Genomic DNA, 23,919 nt, shown 5'->3' on the forward strand with positions numbered 1-23,919 from the left:
TGGACCCACCAAAGAATCTGCACTGCCATGACAAGAAACAATTGTTTTATAGTTGTCTTTACCTAAAATTATCAGTTAAGGAAAATGCAATATTCAAAGTTTCATATCAAGATCCTACGATGACTTTCTGCTGATTTTCATTCCAGGAGATGCTCACTATTGCACACCTGAACAGTACAAAGAATGTGCGGAACCCACATTAGGTGAGTTGGTACGACCTCCGTTTTGTTGAACTGTATGAACTTGCATTTATACAGCGCCTAAAACACAGTAAAACTCGCCAGGTGCATCACCAGAGCATTACCAAGCAAAACTTTACTCCAAATCACATGGGCCATAAGATGTCGGAGCAGAAATATGCCATTCGGCCCATCGAGGTTTCTTCACCATTAACCAATGAGGGGATATTCGTGCAGGTGACTGAAGTCTTGGTCAAAAAGACAGGTTTTAAAGAGTGTCTAAAAGGCAGAAAAAGAGGAAGAGAGGTAGAGAAGGAAATCCAGAGCTCAGGGCTTTGGCAGTTGAAAGTATAGCCATAATGTAAGGGTCTGGCAGATATTGGGTTAATGTGGGACTGAATACTCTACCATCTACATAGTGATGTGAGAGAATACATGACTGACAAGCAGGGGTCAGTCTTGTATTGGACAGAGCTGTGTGCATTACCCAGCATAGAGGCAGCTCCTAACCTGAATCCTTTGCTGCATACCTGCACATAGTTTTTTGCAGTTAAAAATACAGACAGTTCAATTATTTAATACTATGAAGATGTCATTCAGACCTACCAAATGATAACCAACACCCTACAACATTGGTCACCAATGGTGTAGCAATTAAAATTGGGAATGCTTCTGAGTTCAGAGTGAGAGGAGGAGACAATATTGTGGGTGGGGGCTGGGGGGGGGATCTTTGCCGGTGAGAAGTGGGGGATCGGGTTATTCTGAGATCCCGGTATAAAAAATGGGAATGGATCCAGCCTGGCTGGCACCTTTGGGTCCCACACAGCACAATTTGGGTGCAAATCCTTCCCTGGCGCCAAAATAATGTCGAAGTGATGGAGGATCATAATGGGAATCCCCTCTGAACAGCCACCGCGATTCGCACCGTTTTTCTCACCCAATTTTTTGGGAGAATTCCGCCCAAGGTTGAGGGGCAGGAGGTGTATCATGGGCACAGCAAGATCCCGCATGCAGCCTCATGATGATGACCAAGTAAGTATTTGAAATGTTTGCAGAGGGAGAAATGCTGCCAGGATACTGCGGATAATTTCCCTGTGAGTGTGAGTTTAGAACTAAGGCAGGGGTGGAACTTAAAAGAAGGTCAGCCGTGTGGGCTAGAGGAAGCAAGGGAAGTGACAGGTGCAGCTCACTGGTTGTTCTTAGTCGTACTGACAAAGAAATCCATGGGCTGGAATTTCTGAGCCACCATGGTTCCCGTGCCGCTGCCCCACCCGCTCACTGGTGAGTTGCTCACCATTCTATTGGCTGCCCAGTATCTATTGAATGCTGGGAGCAGCTTTAATTGCTTTAAGATAAGACTTCCACCTATACCTTGTGAGGAAGTCCTGCCTTAGAGAGCTGACAGACGGCTGGCAGTTCTGTAATCCCAGCACTGCCAGGTGTGAAGGGTTGCCACTCCTGGGACTACAATCAGTCATGCCAATCAGGAACCTAGAGTAAGAGGCAAGTTCGGGTACCGCCAGGGCCAGGCTTGCAGACCAGTCAGAAGGAGGTGAGAGCCTTAGTTTAGAGGAGGGTAAAGGTGTAACTCTGGGTGTAGCATAACGTGGGCCTCACCGTGTCGTATGTAAAATACTGTCGGTTTGGAACGGGGCATGAGACTTTTAAGTGGTCATTTAGTGACCAGTTAAGGATCCCAAAATGCCCCAAGGGCAGGTGAGTCATCTCACCCTTCCCCTGCCTCCCATAAATGTTCAGACATGTCCAGGATGGGCAGGGAGGAGACAGGAAGCCCAGTAGCTCAATTCTACAAGCCTCATTGTCTTCAAACTGACTGGAGGGGGAGTGTAAAATCCTTTGAGTTCTTTGTGCATGTTGATGGAGGTGAAGGGAGAAGAGGCAGGGAGATTGGTCTAAGAAGATGGTTTGCAGTAGAGAATAGAAACTAGGGATTATCTTTAAATTCCAGACTGGTCCTGGAACATCGGAACATCAATAGGCGTTTAGTCCCTTGAGTCTATTTCACCATTCAACGATATTATAGCTGGCCTGCTATGAAATTACAGGCAACACTCGTGCACTAAACTCCAAGTAGCTGCCTTTGTCCCATTCCACTCAAAACCTTCGGATAACAAAAATCAATCATTCTCAGATTTAAAATTTGCGGTTCACCTAGCATCTGAGGATGGGAGTTCAAAACGTTTATTGCCCATTGTGAAAGGAAATATTTCACAACCTCACTTGTGAAAGATTTAGCTCTAATTTTTAGATCATAAATGGGATCATCTAGTCCCCCAGCCGCCTGTTTCTCGGTGGTGTGCCGCTCAATAGCCATGGGATTCTCTACTCCTGTTACTTGTCAATGGGATTTCCCAGTGAAGCCACCCCATGCCATCAGGAAACCAGCAAGGGGGGGGGGGGAGAGAAATAGTTTCTCTACATCAACCCTCTCTGCTCTCTTTGATGCCCTGAAAATGTTTAACAGTGAGTAGTATTATATCAAGAAATGAAAGACTTGCACTGACATTGCGCTTTTCACAACCATCGGATATCTCAAAGTGCTTTACAGCCAATGAAGTACTTTTGAATTATAATCACTGTTGTAATGTAGGAAACATGGCCGTCAATTTGTACACAGTAAGCTCCCACAATCAACGGGCAATGGCAGTCTCCAGTTCTCCTCCCTCCTGACACCGGCACATCTCAAGGGCAGTGGGCAGAACAGAGTGGCATGGCGAAGCCAGTGACACGGTAAGTCGGCCGGCGCCCTCTTGCTCCAGGCTCTCCAGAAGATGTCCACCAAGGATGCGAAAAGCAGCAGGCTGCCTCCACCTCTAATGTGCATCTTGGAGACACAACTAGGCTTAACAGTAGACCATGAAAGATCAAGAAAGTTGAGGATCACTGATTGGGCATGGGGGAAGGAGCGAGCGATGGTGCCACTAACTGTAGCTAAGGGGAATGGAAATGTCTAATGTTCACTATTAAAACATGTCACACTTGATACATGTGATGCCCCTGTCATGTTAATCTTCACAGCAGGCCTGCCTGCACCCCATGCACTGTTGCCCTCAGCTCCCCGCACCACCGCCGCCTCGGGCATAGTGCTCCAAGATCAAATGCCCCCGATGCAGACGCAGACCCTGTTCAAAGGTTGGGTGTAAGCAGAAAGACAGGGGTCAGACTTTGGCATAAACTGAGGAGCACCAGAGCTTTCCTCACAGCGAGTTATCATCACTCTCCTGCCTTGAACAGTGACCCGCTGACAATGCCGACTCAGGCCCACCACCCTGGGGTGATGTTACACAGACCCTTGGAGGGTAGAACGTGGTGATGGGCAAAATGGATAGGTGGTGGGAGGGACATGTGTTGAACATTCAGGGAGCAGAAGCCCTTCTTTTTAATGAAAGGCACTCTCTGATGCCCGGTGCACGTAAGGCAGCATCCGTGCCATCATTTACCCCCTGGTCTTGGGGCATCCCGGCGACTGTGGAGAATCCTGCTACCCGGACATCTTGGTGGGTTTGGCCAAGCTCAAAGTTGATATAGTCTACTGCTACCCGAGCCATTAGGACACCCGTGACCTTATGAATGCAGTTGTGGCTGTAGCTTGCGATGTGCCCCGTGAGCCCCTGCTCGAGCCCTGGAATAGATGTTCGGGGCTGCGGGGACTTTCCCGGCCACCGGGAGCAGATGTCCTACTCCAATGGGCTCCGACGTACAGGTGCCGCAAGTGTTGAGACGGAGTTTCCTGCGGCACATGCTGCCCGTTAAAACCTCAAACGTCAAACGATGTCCGTACACCTTGGGCCCTTGCTGGCATCCCCCTCTGGGATCCTTCTAGGCCTGATGGGTGGCTGCGCCTATTGGGTGCGTGGCGTCCCTTTGCACTTGGGGTGCCACCTCCAGCCAGTGTCGACACTGCTACCTTCTCTGGCGTCCAGCAGCCAGGGCAGCCAGCAGCACTGCGAGGGCATTGTCTGCGGGACCGACACCAGTGTTTTGGTCTCTGTAAGGAATTGGAGAAGGAGATAAACCGACAATCAGTTAGGTCTTCAAACCCTGACCCTCAAATTCCCCAAGCCTCACCCCCCCCCCCCCCCCCCCCCACCCCCGCTACGTGTCCCACCTTCTCTCAGAGTGCCATCCAACGAGCCAGTTGTGCTGGAAAACATCACTCCGCACACTCACCCCTGGCCACAGCAGGAGCCCCTAGACCCCAAACCCCTGTCAGGAACATTAGGGACACCGTCGTCAGCTGCCATTTCCTGATCCACCCTTTGGTCACAAGGCTATCCCCAGTGCTGAAGCCCAGCTTTTGTGTGTTTGATTGTTGGCTGCTGCCTCTATGGTGCTGACTCTTCTAGAGGTCAGGCAAAGTGTTCCGGCTTCAAAGTTTGATTGAAAGATGATGCAATGGGCAGCACTGTGCGCAGTCGTTAGCACTGCTGCCTCACGGCGCCGAGGTCCCAGGTTCAATCCCAGCCCTGGGTAACTGTCCATGTGGAGTTTGCACATTCTCCCTGTGATTGTGTGGATCTCACCCCCACCACCCAAAGATGTGCAGGGTAGGTGAATTGGCCACACAAAATTGACCCTTAATTGGAAAAAATGAATTGGGTATTCTCAATTTATAAATAAAAAAGGAATACGATGCAATAATCACCATCTGAGACATGGCACATGTACCTATGAGAATCCACTTGGGTAATATTTAATTGGCAAAATGGTAACAAAGATTTGGAAATCAACTACAAAACATTCCACATCTCACATTAACCATTAAACAACAAGGAAATGTCACCATTCCATATTGGTACCAGTACAAAACTATATCAGTTTTTTTTAAAACCATACACACCGTATTATCCCTCAGAGGTTCCTCAACAGAAATGGAGGATAAGCCTGAGAATGTGTTATCATGTCCAGACGTTCGTCATAGAAATGATCTGTTCATCAATGCGTTACTTGTCGGTTGTTCCACATACCAGTGCCATTCTCCATCTGTGTAGGGCCTTCCACATGTCCCCATCTCACCCAGATATTCCACTGGAACTCAAATTGCAGTTGACCATCCTTGATTTCCAGGGTGTTTGACCTGTGGTGGCGTACTAGTTACATGCAGCACTCACCAGACCAGCAAAAAAGTATCAGCAATCTGCGAAAGCATTTCTTCAACGCCTTCACCAGGTTGCTCATTTGGATAATTGGCTTGCACCAGGTCCCAATGCATCTTCTTAGTTCAAACCTGATTGCCTTTTTGGCTCATACATTCTGCTGAGCCCGGTTTTCCAGGTTCTAGGTATCTTGGAAAGAATTGGCCTCCTTTCAGGCTTCAGACAAAGAAGCAAACAACAGCAGCACCCTACAGGCATTTGCAGATGCAAGGAGCAAACATAACATGTAGCACCATGTTGAGAATTTTTTTTTCATTAAATGGTCAAAAATTACAAGAGGATAAAAGCAAACTACTTAACAATCCATATATCACAATAACCATTAACCGACAAGAAAAAGACGCCATGCCAGAATTTCGGTACAAACACGAAGTTACAACAGTGCATTTATACAAAGAAAATCAAATGCACATTAAACAGAAAACCGTCACTCGTACAATTAAGTCACCAGCATCTGAATCAACCCGTCACACTCTCCCCCTCCCACAGCTCCCAGCAGCAGACTTGCATCAGTGGAAAATTGCTCGGGGGTAGCACAACAATACACCGAAAAGACACACCGCGCAGAACACAGCAGAAGAGTCAGAGAGCACTCCTTCTCCCTCTCCAGCACTAGCAGTAGATTCCGTACTCCAGGCCATAGAAGCAAAAAGGGCTGCAGCAGACAAATACACAGCCTCCAAACAGTACACAGTCAACATTACAGTAGCTCTCTCTCCCTCCCTCAGCTCCCAGCAGTAGGCTTGCATCAGTAGAAAGCCGCTCGATGGTACCCAGAACAAACACCAGAAAGTTACACCAACACAGAGCACGCCAGAAGAGCGAAAGAGCTCCCCTCACCCTTTCGCTAGCACTGGCAGTAGGTCATCTTACTGCCACCCTTTCCCGTGCTCCAAGTCACAGAAGGAAGAAGGGCTGCAGCAGGCAAGCACACGGCCTCGAGGCATTAAACAGTAAACAGCCAACAGTGCAGTTGCAAACACACGGTTTCCAGACATTAAACATAGAATGGTCAACAGTACAATACAGTCAGCAGAAATCCGCACAGCTTCCAGACATTAAACGGTAAACAGTCAGTAGCACAATAAAAGCACCAGCAATCTGCAAAAGCATTTCTTCAAGACCTTCATCAAATTGCACAGTTGAATTGGGCTGCCACCCTTGCCCTCCTCCATCACCGCCAGCAGATCATCTGACTCCCTCCCTTTTCTTGCTCCGGACCACAGAAGCAAAAGAGGCGACAGCGAGCAAACACACAACTTCCAGACATTAAACATTGGACAGTCAACAATACAATAAAGTCACCAGCAAGCTGCAAAAGCAGCTCAGTTGCTCAGTTGAATAGGGCCGCCACCCTTCCCCTTCATCAGTGGGTCATCTGAATCCCTCCTTTTCCTTGCCCTGGGCTACAGAAGCAAAAGAAGCAGCAACAAGCAGACACACAGCCTCCAGGCAGCTGCAGCTGCATTCAGATCAATCTGCCCTTCTCTCCCCTTCCTGCATCTCCCAGCTGCAGCCTCTCAAAGGCAGGAATAATCATACCAGAAAATCGCACTAACATAGAGCACAGCAAAAAAGTGAAAGAGCATCCCTTACCCCTCTCCAGCATTGGTAGTAGGCCAGCTTACATCCTCCCTTTGCCTTAATCCAGGCCACAGAAGCAGAAGGGGCAGCAGCAAACAAACACTAACCTTCAGGCATTGCAACCACAAACACACCCTACAGCCACATGAGAATATTTTGTTTATTAAACGATCAATAGTAACAAAGATTTGAAAATCAGCCACGTAAGATTCCACATATCACATTAAGCATTAAACAAAAAGGAAACATCACCATTCCATATTGGTTCAAATACAAAGCTATATCAGCTCATTTTCACAATGAAAAAGGAAAACACGGTATCTCCCTCGCAGTTCCTCAACAGAAATGGGAGATAAGCCTGAGAATGTGTTATCGGGCGGGATTCTCCGACCCCCCCCCCCCCCCCCCAACTGGGTCGGAGAATCCCCGGGGGGTGGCGTGAATCCTGCACCACCGTTCCGACGCCGGCTGCCGTATTCTCCGGCACCGGTTTTCGGGCGGGCGCGGGGATACGATGGGCCGAGCGGCCGTCGGTTCCTGGCCAGTCCCACTGGCATGAAATGGACAGGGTCCCTCACGGCGGGACCTGGCTTGTAGGCCGGCTACTGAAGTCCTCGGGGGGGGGGGGGGGGGGGGGGGGAGGGGGGGAGGAGGGATCCGGCCCCCGGGGTGGAGGGGGGCCCTCGGTGGCCGAGCCCGCGATCAGGGCCCACCGATGTGCGGGCGGGCCTGTGCTGTGGGAGCACTCCTTCCTTCCGTGCCAGCCTCTGTAGGGCTCTGCCATGGCTGGTGCGGAGAAGAACCCCTTTGCGCATGCGCTGGAACACGCCGGCTGGTCTGCGCATGCGCGGAACCACGCAGGCGATTCTGTGCATGCGCCAACTCGTTCCGGCCCTTTGGTGTCAGTTGGTGCAGCGCCAACCCCTCCGGACGATTCCGCAACTTCAGGTTGGCCCAACGTCGGAATGGTTTGTGCCGTTTTTGGCGCTGGCGTCGGGCCATTTCGCCAATTGCGGGAGAATCCCGCCCATCATGTCTAGAACCTTGTCGTAGAAATGGCCTGTCCATCGATGTGTTACTTGTTCCACGTATCATCAGTGCCATTCTCCCTCCAGGTGCCACAGCTATGCAGGCCCTCCCACATGGCCCAATCTCACCAGAAACAAATCCTGGCATCCACATATTCCACAAGCACTCAAGGTGCAATTGAACATCCTTGATTTCCAGCATGTTTAACCCATGGTGACATGCTAGTTACACGCAGCACTCACCTCACCAGCAACAAAAGCATCAGCAATCTGCAAAAGTATTTCTTCAACGGTGTTATCTGGGGGCCCATTTGGACCGATGTCTCGCACCAGGTCTGCAGCGATTTCTTGTTTGAAACCGGATTACCTTCTGGACTCATACGTCCCCCTGAGCACCGTGTTCCAGGACCAGATATCTTAGAAAAAATTGTCCTTCTTTCTGACTACAGAAAAGGAAGGAAACAGCAACAGCAGCCTCCAGGCATTTGCAGCCAACAGCAGGAGCAAGCAGCAAACACAACATGCAGCTGTGAAGTGCTCTCACAACTAACAAGGCCAGTTCCTTAGTAGCAATAGCCTGCAGCTGTGAAGATAGAGGCTGCTCAGAGTCAAAGAGAGTCCAAGTGACCTTCAGCATATAACTAAGCACAGCGTTCTGTCCTGGAAGTGTTTGGTAGGACAGACAGGCAGCAGCTGCAATCGGCCCTGTTATGGGTATCTGCAATATTTAAAGGTGGCTTAAACACCTCACTGATGAAAAGCCCTTTACCCCCCCCCCCCACCCTGTCCAGATACGACCCCCGACAAAGCAAAAACCCCCCTGAGGGGTCCCAACCCCCCTCGAGCACAGAGGCGAGAGCTCCAATGCCCCCAGCTACAGACCCGAAAATGATAATATGCCTACTCACCTCCCCAGCTTTCCTCAGCAGTCTTTGCACCAGCTCCACAATTTAAAAAAGGAGTACTAAACGACGCCTGCATCAATTGTCCCCGGGGAGCTGGTTAATTCCCGGGGGGCCGTTGCATTCGATGTCATCTCGCTAATCAGATTGAAATTAATGCAAATTGGGGTTTATGATTCGCTTGCCATATTTGGGTGAGATCCGGAACTCGCCATTGGGAGCGGGCCGGTTAGATGGCAAACTGAATCCCACCAGTGCGGAATGCGATTTTGGCCTTTCCCGCTATCTAACCAGCACATCCAGATCTTCACTGGGCACAATACGGTGGTTATTCGCACCCTCTGCCTGGGCCCTGATTGTAGCTTAAGCTAAGAACCCAGTCGAACCTGTAGGCCAGTTGCAGGCTCAGCAGGGAACAGCAGCACTGAAGGAAGGATTGTAAACTGATCAAAGTTATTTTAAAATTTAAGCAACAGGGCAGAAGAGCAGAGGGACGTGCAGCTGAGAAGTACAATGTATAGTGCAAACAGGTAGTTTTGATGTCCATAAATGTCTGCTTTTGCAGCTAACTTTAAGAAAGGATCCAGCCCTCAGAAAAGCAAGGAGCAGAGATGATTGGGGGATGGGAATGGTGGTTAAGGGGCTGTTTAGCACAGGGCTAAATCGCTGGCTTTGAAAGCAGACCAAGGCAGGCCAGCAGCACGGTTCAATTCCTGTACCAGCCTCCCCGAGCAGGCGCCGGAATGTGGCGACTAGGGGCTTTTCACAGTAACTTCATTTGAAGCCTACTTGTGACAATAAGCGATTTTCATTTCATTTTAATTTAAACCAAACCGTTAACCTGCATATATTACCAGAAGAAAGGACACAGATCCCTTTGATGTATTCAGGACTGTAACAGCAGGATTATGCAAGCGTTGTAAAAATGACAAACCTCTCACAGTTGCTAGCATTTGATAGCTTTAGTTAAAGATGATTACATCAGCGCGGTGCAGTTATATCCTAATTTATTGTGTTGCTATATTTACTTGCTATAAATATGGCAGTCAATAAGGTTGCCCTTTTATCCAGATATTGATATTATATTGCTTTCAGAGTCGCCAGGTATCAAATGATACCATCACAAGGTTCAACCTGATATCGATCAAAGACCCAACAACCAGTTAGTTAGTTCAAGTTCAATAATACTTTATTTACACACAAAATTAACTTACTACACGCTACTACACGCAACATAAACACTACGAGCTAAACTACACCTAACATCTATGACAACCTGTACTTAACTTCAGGCACCCAGCTCAGGTCAGAGGAACAGTGGCCTTTGTTCTAATCTGGATCGGCTGGGTCTGGAGAAATAACTGCGGTTCAGCTAGGCTCAACCATCTGGTAGCGAGCGTTCAACTTGGACTTGCTTCTGGTCGTGGTGCTGCGATTGGAGATGGACGTTGCCGGAGCGCCAGGTCCAAAAGAGATCGAACACATGGCAGTGTCTCTCTTTATCCTTGGGGGTTTTGCACTCTTTTGGGCGGTCCTTAGGTTTGGACCCAATTAATTGGGCAGTTCTTGATCTCTGCCTTCGATCTGAACCAATAAAGGGGCGGGTGCCTTGATGGCTGGGCGTGTCCTAAGCGGTCATTGACCTTGCTGTTTATGCTTCCTGAGTAAAGGGAGTGGCGCCGATGTGTCTGGAATTGTATCGGTTACCTGAGGATCAGTCCTTTGTCTTACGGAGATGGGTCATTAAAATGCTAATCGGTTTGGGGTTTCGATGCTGTCTGGATTCTCTGCTCATGAATATACATGCAGGCTCTGTGCCTGCCTGAATCTTACATTGTCCATATTTCCCTTTAGGCTTTGTGACCGTCCATGTTTCTTGTTGTAAGTGGCCATCCCAGATGGCTACGGACCGTCCTCTTGATCCTAAACGCGAAGCGTGGTGGACCACACTGCTGAATCTTCTTCTAATCTCTGGTGTGCCGGGTACCCTCAATCAAGGACAGGTTCTATCCTACTCTATCCTATGGAATGGAACTTTTGCCTAAATTTTTAATACATCACACATCTATAAAGAATACTAAGGGGGCACTAAAGCATTCAATCATACATTTCAACTTCTTTATACAAAGGGGAACCTCTAACTGTCTTTACCTAAACTACACTTATACTGCTAGCTAATAACCAAAGAACATATATTACAGTACAAAATAAACAATAGCAACATCACATTTCTACTTAACACTTATGCCATTTACAGAGAAAGTAATTTGTCTTGAAAACCGCGGAATTTATTTGGCACAAAAGGGTTCAGAAAGAGTGTGGGGTCTGTTGAAGTCCGAGAAAAGAGGCTCCGAGTGTGTATACTGGGGGGGCGGGAGGCTCTCCTTCGCCATTTCCGAAGTCTAAGTGTCTGGATGACACTGCAAAGTATTGCTATAATCAATAGGGCTTCTACCGTGTCAGAAAGGGAATACCACTTTATGATGGTACCGCACCATGTGGGGGTATCAGTGGCTGTTTCTATGTGTGGTGTAGTGTCCGGGCTAAGGGTATTGTGTTGGGTGGTTATGTTTAGGGCCTGTGTGGTGAGTGGTATAGGGGCTGATAACGCGTGCAACTGTAGTGATCCAGTGACGATCATGATGCAGGTCATCAGGTCCGTCATCATTTTGTCTTTAGCTTCCTCTGTCTCCTGGTATATTTGTATCTTCCTGGGGGTATAAGCATAATATTTGTTATTATCTTGTTGTTTAATATCTCACTTGACTGTCCGTTTCTCTTTAACATCAATTTCCCATTTAGAATTGTCACCATATATGACTCACTCATTTTTTTTTAAACCAACCATTTGGGAGATGAGACATCCGAGAAAGAAATTCTGTCACAGTGCGAGCAATCTCGCAGCCTGTGTTCGGTGCGCTGAGTGGGCGGACAATTTCTCTGTCCAATGTTGAGGTAGTTTTTCCTAGCAGCAAATTTGTTTCAACCAAGTGTTTGAACATGTAAATAGCAGTTGGGGGTTAGCGACTGAAGGGTCGCTGGAAAGCAGATAAAAACTGTGGCAAAGTGCATTCTTTAAACCACACTTTAAAAGAACAGTAAAAGAGTTTTGAAAAGAACTTTCCGAATGGGGTGCGTATGAGCCGCGGCAGGGTGATCAGTGCCGTTGCTCCACTACCCGTACTTGGCTGACCAAATACATAGGGGGTCCTCAGGCAAGGTGAGGATTAGTGCCGTTACTCCACTGCCTCGGTGACCTTACAAGAACGGAAAGAATTTGAATATCTATGGGCTTCCGACAAACTTGTTCCTTTAACTACCATGTGGCGTCAAAAGAGCAGTTATGACTGCATCAAGAAATTTGGCATGAGATCGACACACAAGGTCGTACAAGAGACAAACATTCAACATTTTTTTTAAAACTAAAGAAAGAAAGCGGACAGGTTCCATTAGAGAATAGTTCACCGTAAATCTCAATCGGTTCCTTTCCTCATCTGGACACCTCAGGGTTCCATTCCGAAAAGGGTCGCAAAGGGGTTAGCATGGTGGGAGTCAGACCCTGAGTCAGCACCATCTCCCGGTTCCCAAACCCATGACTGGAGTTTCTGTGCCATGGAGGCGTGGGCCGATGTGAGATCCATTTTGTCGTTTCTTATCAAGAGTTATCGCGGTGCCATTGTTTCTTATCCTGTAGAGCGGTAGCATCAAGGGGGGGATCGCTATCGTCGAGCGGTGGGTCAGGTTCTGGTAGTGGCAAATAAATGATCTCTGAGGAGCAGAACATATCGTGGTCGGTGTCACTGGGGCTGTAGTGACTGTGGCCTGGTCTGTTTTGCCATTGGTCGGGGATTTCAAGTATGTCCGTTGTGCTTTCGCTGTCACTATCGCTAACGCTTGTGGCCGAATCAAGTGTGAGCCGGAAACACGTCTCTGGGGGCGGAGTCAAAGTTGTGCCTGTGGCCATGCTGTCCTGGCTGGGGGAGGGTGAGATTAGGTCACCAGTGGACGGGTCGTCGTTGTCTGCTATTGCCAGTGAAATGTGGTGTGAGTGGCTGCACTGAGTTCCATAAACCTTAAGTTGGTTTATATGAAACCATCCTGACTTTCCATTTGGATACGTAATCTTATAAACTGAGGGGCTTACTTTATCGAAATTGAATAGGGTCCTGCAAATTTGGGGCAGAGGAATGAACTCAGATTGTACAGGGAGATCATGACTTGTTGTCCAACTGTATACTCTACCGGGTGTACTGTTTTATCAAAGCAGGCCGTACTCTGCTTTTTCCCAGCGCCGAGTCGAACAGCTGCAGCAAGCTGTGCTGCTTTAATATTCTCCATTATTTGTTGGACCGCTTTTTCGTGGGTAAGGGCGGTGACTGTGGGGCTGGCCAAATCAAGTCCAAATAAATACTCAGTACCCTTCATGGGTCGTCTGGTCATGAGGGTGTGGGGGGTGTAGCCTGTTGAACTCTACACCGTGTTTCTAATAAACATCAGTGCAAATGGGAGAACTGTGTCCCATGTCGTATTGTGCTGTTGCACCATCTTCCTAAGTGTTGTCTTTAGGGCTCGGTTCATGTGTTCCACAATGCCGCTGGATTGTGGGTGATAGGCAATGTGAAACTTCTGTTTAATTCCAAAAATTGTTAGGACGTTTTTCATTACTTTTCCTGTGAAGTGCGAACCTCGGTCCAACTCAAAACTACGGGGGAGTCCACATCTAGTAAATATTTGCTGGGTTAGAATTTTTGCTGTCGCTTTAGCCGTGTTTGTCCTGGAAGGAAATGCTTCCACCCATTTTGTGGAGGTGTTGATCACGACCAACACATATTTAAATCTATTGCTGCAGTGGGGGAGGGGACCAATGTAATCTAATTGTAAGTTTGTCCATGGTCCATTAACAGGGCGGGTGTGTCTTAGCTGACCTTTCTTTGCGTATCTGTCTGGGTTGTTCTGGACGCAAATTAAACAATTTTCAATGTAGTGTGTTACATCAGTTTTTAAATCGGGCCACCAGCAGAGAGGTCTGAGGTGGGCATAAGTGACCTTTTCTTGGAGAATTTAGGCTTTTTTGGGGTTGATTTTACATCCGATTTCTTTTAGGAGACCTAATAGTTCGGAAAGAAGCTAAATGTGCTCTTCCTTAGTGGCAGTCTGTAGGAGCAAGTCGTCCACATACTGAATGAGGCATTCGGGTCGGGAAAATTTTGGTAATCCATTCGCCAATTGCCTGTGAAAAATGGAGGGGGAGTTGTGGAAACCTTGTGGAAGGCATGTCCACATGTATTGCTGTCCCTGGAAGGTGAACGCAAATTTATACTGGCAATTTTTATCCAATGGAATGGACCAAAAACCATTGCTAATGTCCAGAACCGTGAAAAATGTTGACTGTAATTCCTGCTTTAACATGGTCTCGGGACTCGTGGCAATGGTGGGGGCTGCTAACGGAGTTACTTTGTTTAATTATCTATAATCGATGGTCAGTCTCCATGAACCATCTGGTTTTCTTACAGGCCAAATCGGGGCATTGTTTGTTGAGGCTATGGGCCGAATCACACCTTGATCCAATAAACTTTGAATTACCTTAGCTATTTCTCCCTTGGCTTGCTGTGGAAAACCGTATTGTTTCTGGGGCTCAGGATAGGGACCTGTAATGGTGACCATTCCTGGAATTTTACTGCAATCGTGCTTGTGCTGGGCAAAAGATGCTTTGTGTTTCTTTAAGACTTCCCTAATTGTTTTGTCCATGGTAATGGTTTGTGGATCAAACCAGTAACCTCCCACTGATCTAATCCTGTGTTTGTAGTCTCCTATTGTGAGCGTGGCTGGGGCTCATGCTGCTCTAGCCATTTTCCACATGCACTTATTCACGGGGTCAAAAGAATGGTTGTGTGAGCTCATGAAATCTATCCCCAAGATGTGTTCTGCTGTCTGGGATAAATCTACCAAAATGACTGAGTGCTTGGTTTTAATGTTACCGATCTGAATATCCACAGGGGCCGTAATATGTATCTGCTAGCGGTGTCCTGTAAATCCACTAAGAGTGATAGTGTCTGTAGTGGGCCATATATCTCGCTGGTACATCGTGGAGGAGATTAACGTGGTTCGGGACCCTCCTGTTTCCCAAAGGGACTCTATGGGGTGTCGCCGGACTGTGTCTGTGACTACCAATCTTCGGGACTTGTCCTAAAGTGTGTCGCAGACCCAAGTTGGGGAGTCCGAACACCGTCAATCGGTGCCATTTATGGCCAAATTATCTCAACGGGCGCTCACGCTGTGGATAGGCCTGGCATTGTTCCTATGTGGGGCATTTGTGGGCTGATTCCGTTGCGGGTTCGGGCGGGCATTGCATTCTCGGGCGTAATGTCCCTTCTGTCCACAATTGTAGCATCCCTGTGTTTTCGGGTGCTGCGTGTTATTTCTACCTTCATTTACCCATGCGGAGCCTTTATTGTGTCCTTACTGGATTCATATTTGCTTCTACCTTCTCCTGCTCTGCCTTTTTATGTAGGGATTGTTCCCAAGCTCTAGAGAGTCTCTTCAGAACCCACACATCATTGCGTGCAGGGTCTGAGGGGTCATAATTTGCACATGCTTTTTGTCCTGCATCTGTGGCGTGGGAGACTAAAATATGGGTCCATTTGGCCGTATTGTCTGCAGATAAATGGGCGCGGGCTAAATCTCCAAATACTGCCGTGAAGTGTATCCAGAGGCATCCAGCAAATGCTGTTGGATGCTCTCCTTTTTTCTGCCTTCATCGGTTGAGTCCTTCTACAGGATCTCCTCTATTATAGCCAATTGCATCTAGGATGGCCGTTTTCATATCCTGGAGGCTACCTCCTCCTACATTTTGTGGGTCGGGAAGGGCTGAACTAAAGCATGGGTCAAGGCTCATTGCTATGAGTTTCACTTCTTCCTGCTCGTCCAGACCGTACATGACTGTCTGTTGTCTAACTCGCTCAAAGAAATGGTGTGGGTCTGATGTGGGGTGAAAGGTTTCTAGTTTATCACGGGCATCCTTTAACTGGGTAATGGTTAGTGGGGTGGTGTACAAGAAATCAGGTTGGTCTTCTGTCGATACTCTGCACTGCGTGGTGACTGGATTCATACAGTTGGGTGCTGCCTGTGCAGTCGGTGGTGCGGATGCTTTCCTTTTCGGGGCCTGGGGGGCTCTATTCTGAATCTCTGTTCCTTTTACGTACCGATGGGCCATTTCATTAAGTTCCTGCCAATCGGGGCCATCTTCCTGGTATAAATTTGGTCCAAAGGTATCTCTGAAACCATTCTGAACTGAGAGCGGTGATTGCAATTTTGCAATTTGCTGCCTGCATTTGGCATGGTCTACCGAACTCTGCCTTTGTTCCATGGTGGAACTGCAGAGTGCTCGTAGGACTGCTTTTAAGTCCTCGCATTGCTTCTTTAATTGCTCTACTGGTGTTCTGTATCTTCCCTTACCAAAACTGCACGTTGCGTGTCTTGGTAGACCTTATCATATTGGGTCTGAAAGCTGCTCAGGTGAACTAGAGAACATTGTGTGCCCGTTTGACATCAGCCATCTCCTTGTCCTTCACTGCTAGCTGCTCTCGGAGTTGCTCATTTACTTTTTCGCATTCACTAACTTTTCCCTCATTACTCTTCTCTTTCTCTACAAGCTGTCTGCGGAGCGTCCTCACGACCTCCTCTGTGCCTCGCAATTGTGCCAAACAGGACACGATTGCCATCGGCTTACGATCTCTACCTAAACTCTTTTTATGGATCTCGATCAGGTTGTCCCACCAAGTTTGTCCTATACACCAGGACCTGTCTCTTCATTTGCACAAAACTCCGACCATAGGGGCCATCCTTTCCCCTTTAGGTACTTCCTAATTTCCTCTTCCCGTATGGGACACTGCTCTGCTCTATTGGTCACTGTGACCTCAGGTTCCTGTGGGTGCATGAGGCGTTCCATTGCCTTCATTGCCATTTCTACGATTATGTCTCTGTATTTCGACCGTGAAATTGGGACGGGGGGAATAAAGCGATGATGCAAACAGCGGGTACGGCTTAAGCTATTTTCCGGTTCACACAATTCCCGAAAGTTTTACGCAACAAAACCTAACGAGTTTACCTTATATCCCTGTTAGTACGCATGCAAATTACTACAGATTCCGAATCTTGGAGGTTTGATCGATACTGGTCTTACACTTGTGGTTTCTTTCACTTTTCCAATTGGGTTTCTGATTCAAATGTTTTGTGGGTTCTCTCAGAATGACAAAATCACTTCTGGGTCGAGTCCCGTCAGAGGTTGCCAATAAATGTTGCTATATTTACTTGCTATAAATATGGCAGTCAATAAGGTTGCCCTTCTTTTATCCAGATATTGATATTATATTGCTTCCAAAGTCGCCAGGTATCAAATGATACCACCACAAGGATATCGATCAAAGACCCAACAACCAGTTAGTTAGTTCAAGTTCAATAATACTTTATTTACACACAAAATTACCTTACACATGCAACATAAACACTACGAGCTAAACTAAACCTAATAACTATGACAACCTGTGCTTAACTTCAGGCACCCGGCTTAGGTCAGAGGAACAGTAGCCTTTGTTCTAATCTGGATCGGCTGGGTCTGGAGAAATAACTGCGGTTCAGCTAGGCTCATCCGTCTGGTAGCGAGCGTTGAACTTGGACTTGCTTCTGGTCGTGGTGCTGCAGTTGGAGATGGACGTTGCCGGAGTGCCAGGTCCAAAAGAGATCGAACACATGGCAGTGTTTCTCTTTATCCTTGGGGGGGGGGTTCGCGCTCTTTTGGGCGGCCCTTAGGTTTGGACCCAATTAATTGGGCAGTTCTTGATCTCTGCCTTCGATCTGAGCTAATAAAGGGGTGGGTGCCTTGATGGCTGGGCGTGTCCTAAGCAGTCATTGACCTTGTTGTTTATGCTTCCTGAGTAAAGGGAGTGACGCCGATGTCTCTGGAATTGTGTCGGTTACCTGAGTATCAATCCTTTGTCTTACGGAGATGGGCCATTAAAATGCTAATCGGCTGGGGGTTTCAATGCTGTCTGGATTCTCTGCTCACGAATATACATGCAGGTTCTGTGCTGCCGGAATCTTACATTGTCCATATTACCCTTTAGGCTTTGCGAATGTCCGTGTTTCTTGTTGTAAATGGCCATCCCAGATGGCTACAATTGCACCCACACTCCATTTCCTATTTTGAAAATTACATTTTCAAGTGTTTACAAACAGCTTCATAATTTGTGAAACTGTTCTACATTATCATTGCATGTTGCTAGCAGCATAATTTAATTGGATCAATTTGATTTTTTTGGTATACTTGTGCCTGCACTGGATTTAAGCCTATTGGAGGGCTGAGATAATTTTTTTAGTTGGGGAAAGTTGGATAGGAACAGGGGGTGGAAATCACCAGCTCCACAGAGTAAGTGACTTTTCCACATATACTGTTGGTCAGGAGGAGCAGGATGTTTCTCCCAGGCATGATAAGACAACCTTAGGCCTCCCGTCTGCCAAGTATAGCCTCTTTATCTCCCTTGGCATGATTGTCGCTTTCCCCCCACCCTTAATCCTGCTACGACCTTCCAGATCCATTGGCCTCTTCCTTTCATCTGGATCACTGACAACACCCATTTCCCAATTGACTGGGGTTATTCCTAAGGGTCATGCTGCTATTGGCTATTGTCAATTTAGTCAGTTGCCAGTCAGGACACAGAACAATAACATGATAATGGAGCCCTGATGTGAGGTTCATCAGGATCTCCACATATACAGCCTTGGTGCCTCCCCCGTACTCTCCCCATAAATATTGGGACCCATCCTTCAAAGCTGAAAAGTAATTTATCTAGACTTTCCCAACATTTCAGGGCTTTAATGCTGGACTCTCCTCTGCTCTGTCTCCAGCACTTCAAGTCCCACTGGTGTCTCCATGATGAGAAGTGGATATAGTTCTCAATTTGCAGCATGAGGCGGTAACATGCCTACATCGTAGAGATAGGTCACTCATTACTAATGTACCTGCATGATGTGGAGATGTCGACGTTGGACTGGGGTGGGTTCAGTAAAAAGTCTTATAACACCAGGTTAAAGTCCAACAGGTTTGCTTTGAATCACTAGCTTTCGGATTCACCTGATGAAGGAGCTACGCTCCGAAAACTAGTGATTCGAAACAAACCTTTTGGACTTTAACATGGCGTTGTAAGACTTCTTAATGCACCTTCAAATATCATAAAATTCCAGCGTACCAAATGAAGGTGTTTTCGTGATGTGAAATTTCATTTTATAGGGTGGAATTTAGCGAGCCCGTTCGCTGTGGGCGCAAATCCCATTAAGGCCGGAAAATCTTGTGAGAGGGCCAGAACGGAATATGCACAGGCAAGATTTCAGAACATGATATTCCCTCCCCCCTGCCAGGGGCAGGACTCCTGATTTGAATGGTTTCAAATATATTTTAATATCATTAAACAGCTTTATGCTGTAGCATCTGGGACCATGGAATGCTCCCCACATGGCTGCGTGACATCACGCCGGCACAAATCACCACTGGTTTGTGAAAACAAAGGCCAGTCGTGGTGACCATGCCGGGGGGTGCAGAGGTCCTGGGGTTGAGGGCCGAGGCTGGGTGTTTCCCCCTAACAAAGAGTCAGTGCCAGGGGCTACTGCCTGTGGGCACAGCCAGGGAGCACTGAGGTGGTCTCTGCCAGGGGGCTAACCCTTCTCTATTGGGTGGGATTGCCCTTATGTGTGGTGGAAGGAGGAGAAGGGCCTTCTGATGACAGTGAGGGGAGGGGTAGATGGGTGAGAGTGCCCCTGATGCGTCCCTGGTTGGGGGAGTCACCCAAAAGCCTGTGGGAAGGGGTGGTTTAAATTATTGCAGACCAGGGCACCCTTTAAAGATGCCGCCCAGAACTCTATGGAGACGGCCTTGCCAGCTCTAACAGGCCCCACCCTGCCAGAGTGATGGCCCAAACCACACACCCCCCGATTTTGTTTTGACAGAGTGTCAGAAAATCTGTTCAGAAAACCTGGCTGTATTTCTGGAGAGAAACATACCAGTTTTCAAACAGAACCTGACAGTTTGTCTTGTTTTTTAAATTCCACCCATTTTAATTTCACTATGTGGGAAAGGTCTTCCTCATTTCACCTTTGCTACTTTTGCCAATAATGTGATGTCAGTGTCCTCTAGTTCTCAATTCTTCCGTCAGTTGGAACACTGATGCACTATCAATTACGACGAGATGAGAGTAGAATGTAATCGAGGCTTTATTCCACAGAGATGTGTGGCCTCCTACAGCAGCTTACGAAATGGCTGCTGTTCAAAGAGCAGACGCATTTGTACTCCGCCTACTGGGCGGAGCCAGCAGGCAGGGATCTATCTCCGTACCTATGGTACAGGGGCCTTACCGTAATACCCATATATACAATATAATACAACAGTGGTGACAACCACATTCACCCCCTGTTAAAAATGAGTCTAGGGGGGATGGTGGAAAACTATACACATACAGATTGGCTTTAAAATTACAGAGAAGGTTACAAATTTAGACGATCGGGCGGCTTGATCTGTCGTTGAGAGCACCGCCGTGCTGATGGCGACTCAGGCGTCGGCTTGGTCTTCGGTGACTCCGGGACCGTGTCGAAATCCTCTTCATCCCCGGGTGGGAGCAAGGGGAGAATAGATTGTCCTGGAGCTGGGGCTGCGGTGGGGTGCGCTGGGGGAGGGGAGGGTGGCGCCGGGGCAGGGGGGGGGTTGTGTGGGGACCCAGCTGGCCCAGGTCCCAGAGGGAGACTGTGTCTTGCCGGCCGTCGGGGTATGCTACGTAGGCGTACTGCGGGTTCACATGGAGTAGCTGAACTCTCTCAACCAATGGGTCCGCCTTGTGGATCTACACGTGCTTGCGGAGGGGAATGGGTCCTGGAGCTGCCAGCCATGTTGGGAGCGAAACCCTGGAGGTGGACTTCCTGGGGAAGGCAAAGAGACGTTCATGGGGGGTTTCGTTGGTCGCGGTGCACAGGAGCGACCAAATGCAGTGAGGTGCGTCAGGGAGGACCTCCTGCCAGTGGGAGGCCGGGAGATTACTGGACCGTAGGGCCAGCTGGACGGCCCTCCAGGCCATGGGCCGTGCGGTCGGGGCATAAGCCTGTACGTTGCGTGAGGCGACCATGAGCGAGAGTGCTAGTTTCTTGGTCGCCGCGAGGTCAAGCGTGGCCCCTTCTAAGAGGCGCTGGCAGATGTAGTCAGACCCTATGCCTGTAACGAACGCGTCTCTCATTAGCAGGTTCGAATGTTCAGTGGCCGAAACGGCCTGGCCGTCACAGTCTCTCACCAGGCGAGCAGGGCATGCCAGAAATCTTCCACAGACTCACCGGGAAGTTGGTGCCGCGTGGATAGGAGGTGCCTGACGTAGATCTTGTTGGTCTGCTGAGCGTAATTCTACTTCAGTAACGCAATGGCCTCTGTGTAGGTAGGCGCGTCCAGGACAAGGGGAAAAACGTTGGCGCTCAGCCACGTGTACAGTATCTGGAGCTTCTGTGCTTCTGAGATTGGGTCTGGCCAGACCCGATGTATGCTCAAAGCAAGCTAGCCAATGTTGGAATTCCTTTTTGGCGTTGTCTGCTTGAGGATGCAGCTGAGAGCGATCCGACTTGATGCGGAGGTCCATCTCTGAAATCTATGTGTAATAAATTGATGCACTATCAATTACGACGAGATGAGAGTAGAATGTAATCGAGGCTTTATTACACAGAAATGTGTGGCCTCCTACAGCAGCTTACGAAATGGCTGCTGTTCGGAGAACACACACATTTATACTCCGCCTACTGGGCGGAGCCAGCAGGCAGGGATCTACCCCCGTACCTGTAGTACAGGGGCCTTACCGTGATACCCATATATACAATATAATACAACAGTGGTGACTACCACAAACACTTTCTCCCTCCAGACCCCTCATGATTTTTTACACCTCTATCAAATATTCTCTCAACCTTCCCTTCTGTGATTTTTCGAAACAATAACTAGTGCAATGCTGTTTGCTATCATCAGCTATCAATAGTGTGCTGCCTTGAATCTGTACTCTGCAAGGAAGAATTCCTGAGTGATTATGTTGGGATTTGTACTCTATATGAGCTCTATCCTAATCGTCCCAGTTCACTGTGGGCTTCAGTGAAGTCACTAATGTTTATGCATCATTGTTTTGTGTCTTCCTCAATATATGTTGTCACGACCCCCTGGGCTACTGCGAAGTCAATTTCAGCCCCACTTGATCTGGAGTCACAACACAAGTAAAAGAGCGGCACGGTAGCACAGTGCTTAACACTGTTGCTTCACAGCGCCAGGGCTCCAGGTTCAATTCCTGGCTTTGGTCACTGTCTGTGTGGAGTCTGCATGTCCTCCCTGTGTCTGGGTGGGTTTCCTCCGGGTGCTCCGGTTCCCTCCCACAAGTGTGACGACTAGGGTATTTTCACAGTAACTTCATTGCAGTGTTAATGTAAGCCTACTTGTGACACTATTAAAGATTATTATTTTAAAATACCAGAGGTCCTTGGTTGAGCCCAATAAACTGCGGTCACCAATTTTGTAACTTTAACACAAGTAATCTTTTATTACATACAGTATTATAGTTAAACAGACATAAAAATGTTCCCGACTATCTAATACCCTTTCCCAACTACCATTCCCCTTTCTAACTACCCCCATTCTCTGCACAAAAAGACAAATAACACAGAGGGAAAAAGGTGATTGAGCGATAAAGAAAATATTAATACGAATAGAAGGATAAAGGATCTCTGATACAGTAAGATAGCTTCCAGTTAATGTCTTTCTGGAGTTCGAGCTTTCATTTAGGTAATTCTGGGCTTGAGATGGTTTCCTCTGGCAAGGTTGTCTACATTCTCTGTTGTTTCAGGATTAGTTCCAAGTTTACAGCAAAGATGTGCCAGGCATTCAGTGGTTCTAGAACATTAAAGCAGTTTTTTACTTCCGCAGCGAGAGAAAGTCTGTTGCTTTCACTTCAAAGGGTTAAACACTTCTGCCCAGCTCTCTCAGAAAACACCACACAGGAACAAATTGCTGAATGTTGTCAGGCAGAACACTGTCCCTGGAAAACCTAACGGTTGCAAATTAGCCAATCGAACCAAATTCCTCCAAAACTGATTCCCAAGATTCACTTGATGTTGCCGAGTCTGTTTCCCCTCTCCAAAATATGATACCTAGGAACACAATGGGTGCGATTCAACAGGACAAAAAAGAATCCCGTTTCGGACACGTTGAACGGGGTCTTTCTTAGCTGCTGTAAGACCCCACTATGCAATGGCACTTTGCAGCACATCCGTCGAGGCAACACTTACATCATATCCTACATTGATATGCTCAGCTTGCCAGTCCAGGAAGAGTACTCGCGGATCGAACACCATTTTTAAAGGTTATCCTGATCTTTTCATCACACTCAGCATCCCCAATGGGGACTCCGGACTCTCCCCAAAGCAGCCAATCTACATCTTCCGCAGTCCTCAAACCCTCCTCACCCCACCTCTTAAGGGCAAGGCACCCCAGGCCCCACCCCTGGCATAGGCAAGCTGGCACCTTAGTATCTGCCAGCCTGACAGGGCCATCTAAGCATCCTGGCAGTGCCAGGGTAGCAGTGCCAAGGTGCTGGAGAGCCAGCAGAAGTGCCAGGGTGCCACACTGCGCACAACCTGACCACCCGGGGGCCTCCAATGATCTGGGATACTCCCCCAGGTGCTGTTAAGTCTGATCCACGTTTGTGTGGATGAGTGCTAAACGACGCCCTGGCAAGGTGCCCCAAGTGCGGCCCTTAGGTCCTGGGCACCCGGAGAATACCGTGCAGACATATATAAATGAGCCTAATGGCTCACTCAAATAGGCTAATCTGGATATTGCCCAGCGAGGGCGAGATCCAGATCACGATATCTCGCAAGATGCCATTGAAACTCGCGAGACGCATCAAGTGTTGCGAATCTCACGACAGGCCTCTCACTAGATTCAACGCATCACCATGTCGGGTGCGGCGAGGCTGATAAATCACCCTCA

At 48.1% G+C, this 23,919-nt stretch overlaps 1 protein-coding gene across 1 annotated transcript in view; it reads left to right on the forward strand.

Annotated features, from left to right (window-relative positions):
* LOC140398438 (acid-sensing ion channel 2-like) overlaps nt 1–23,919 on the forward strand; it is a 661,780-nt gene that overhangs the window by 536,836 nt on the left and 101,025 nt on the right. Inside the window, exon 5 of the mRNA XM_072487125.1 lies at nt 147–203. Within this exon, the coding sequence (XP_072343226.1) occupies nt 147–203 (57 nt within the window). The remainder of the gene's footprint in view (nt 1–146; nt 204–23,919) is intronic.

This window comes from Scyliorhinus torazame, chromosome 21 (assembly GCF_047496885.1).
Source record: "Scyliorhinus torazame isolate Kashiwa2021f chromosome 21, sScyTor2.1, whole genome shotgun sequence".
NCBI lineage: Eukaryota > Metazoa > Chordata > Chondrichthyes > Carcharhiniformes > Scyliorhinidae > Scyliorhinus > Scyliorhinus torazame.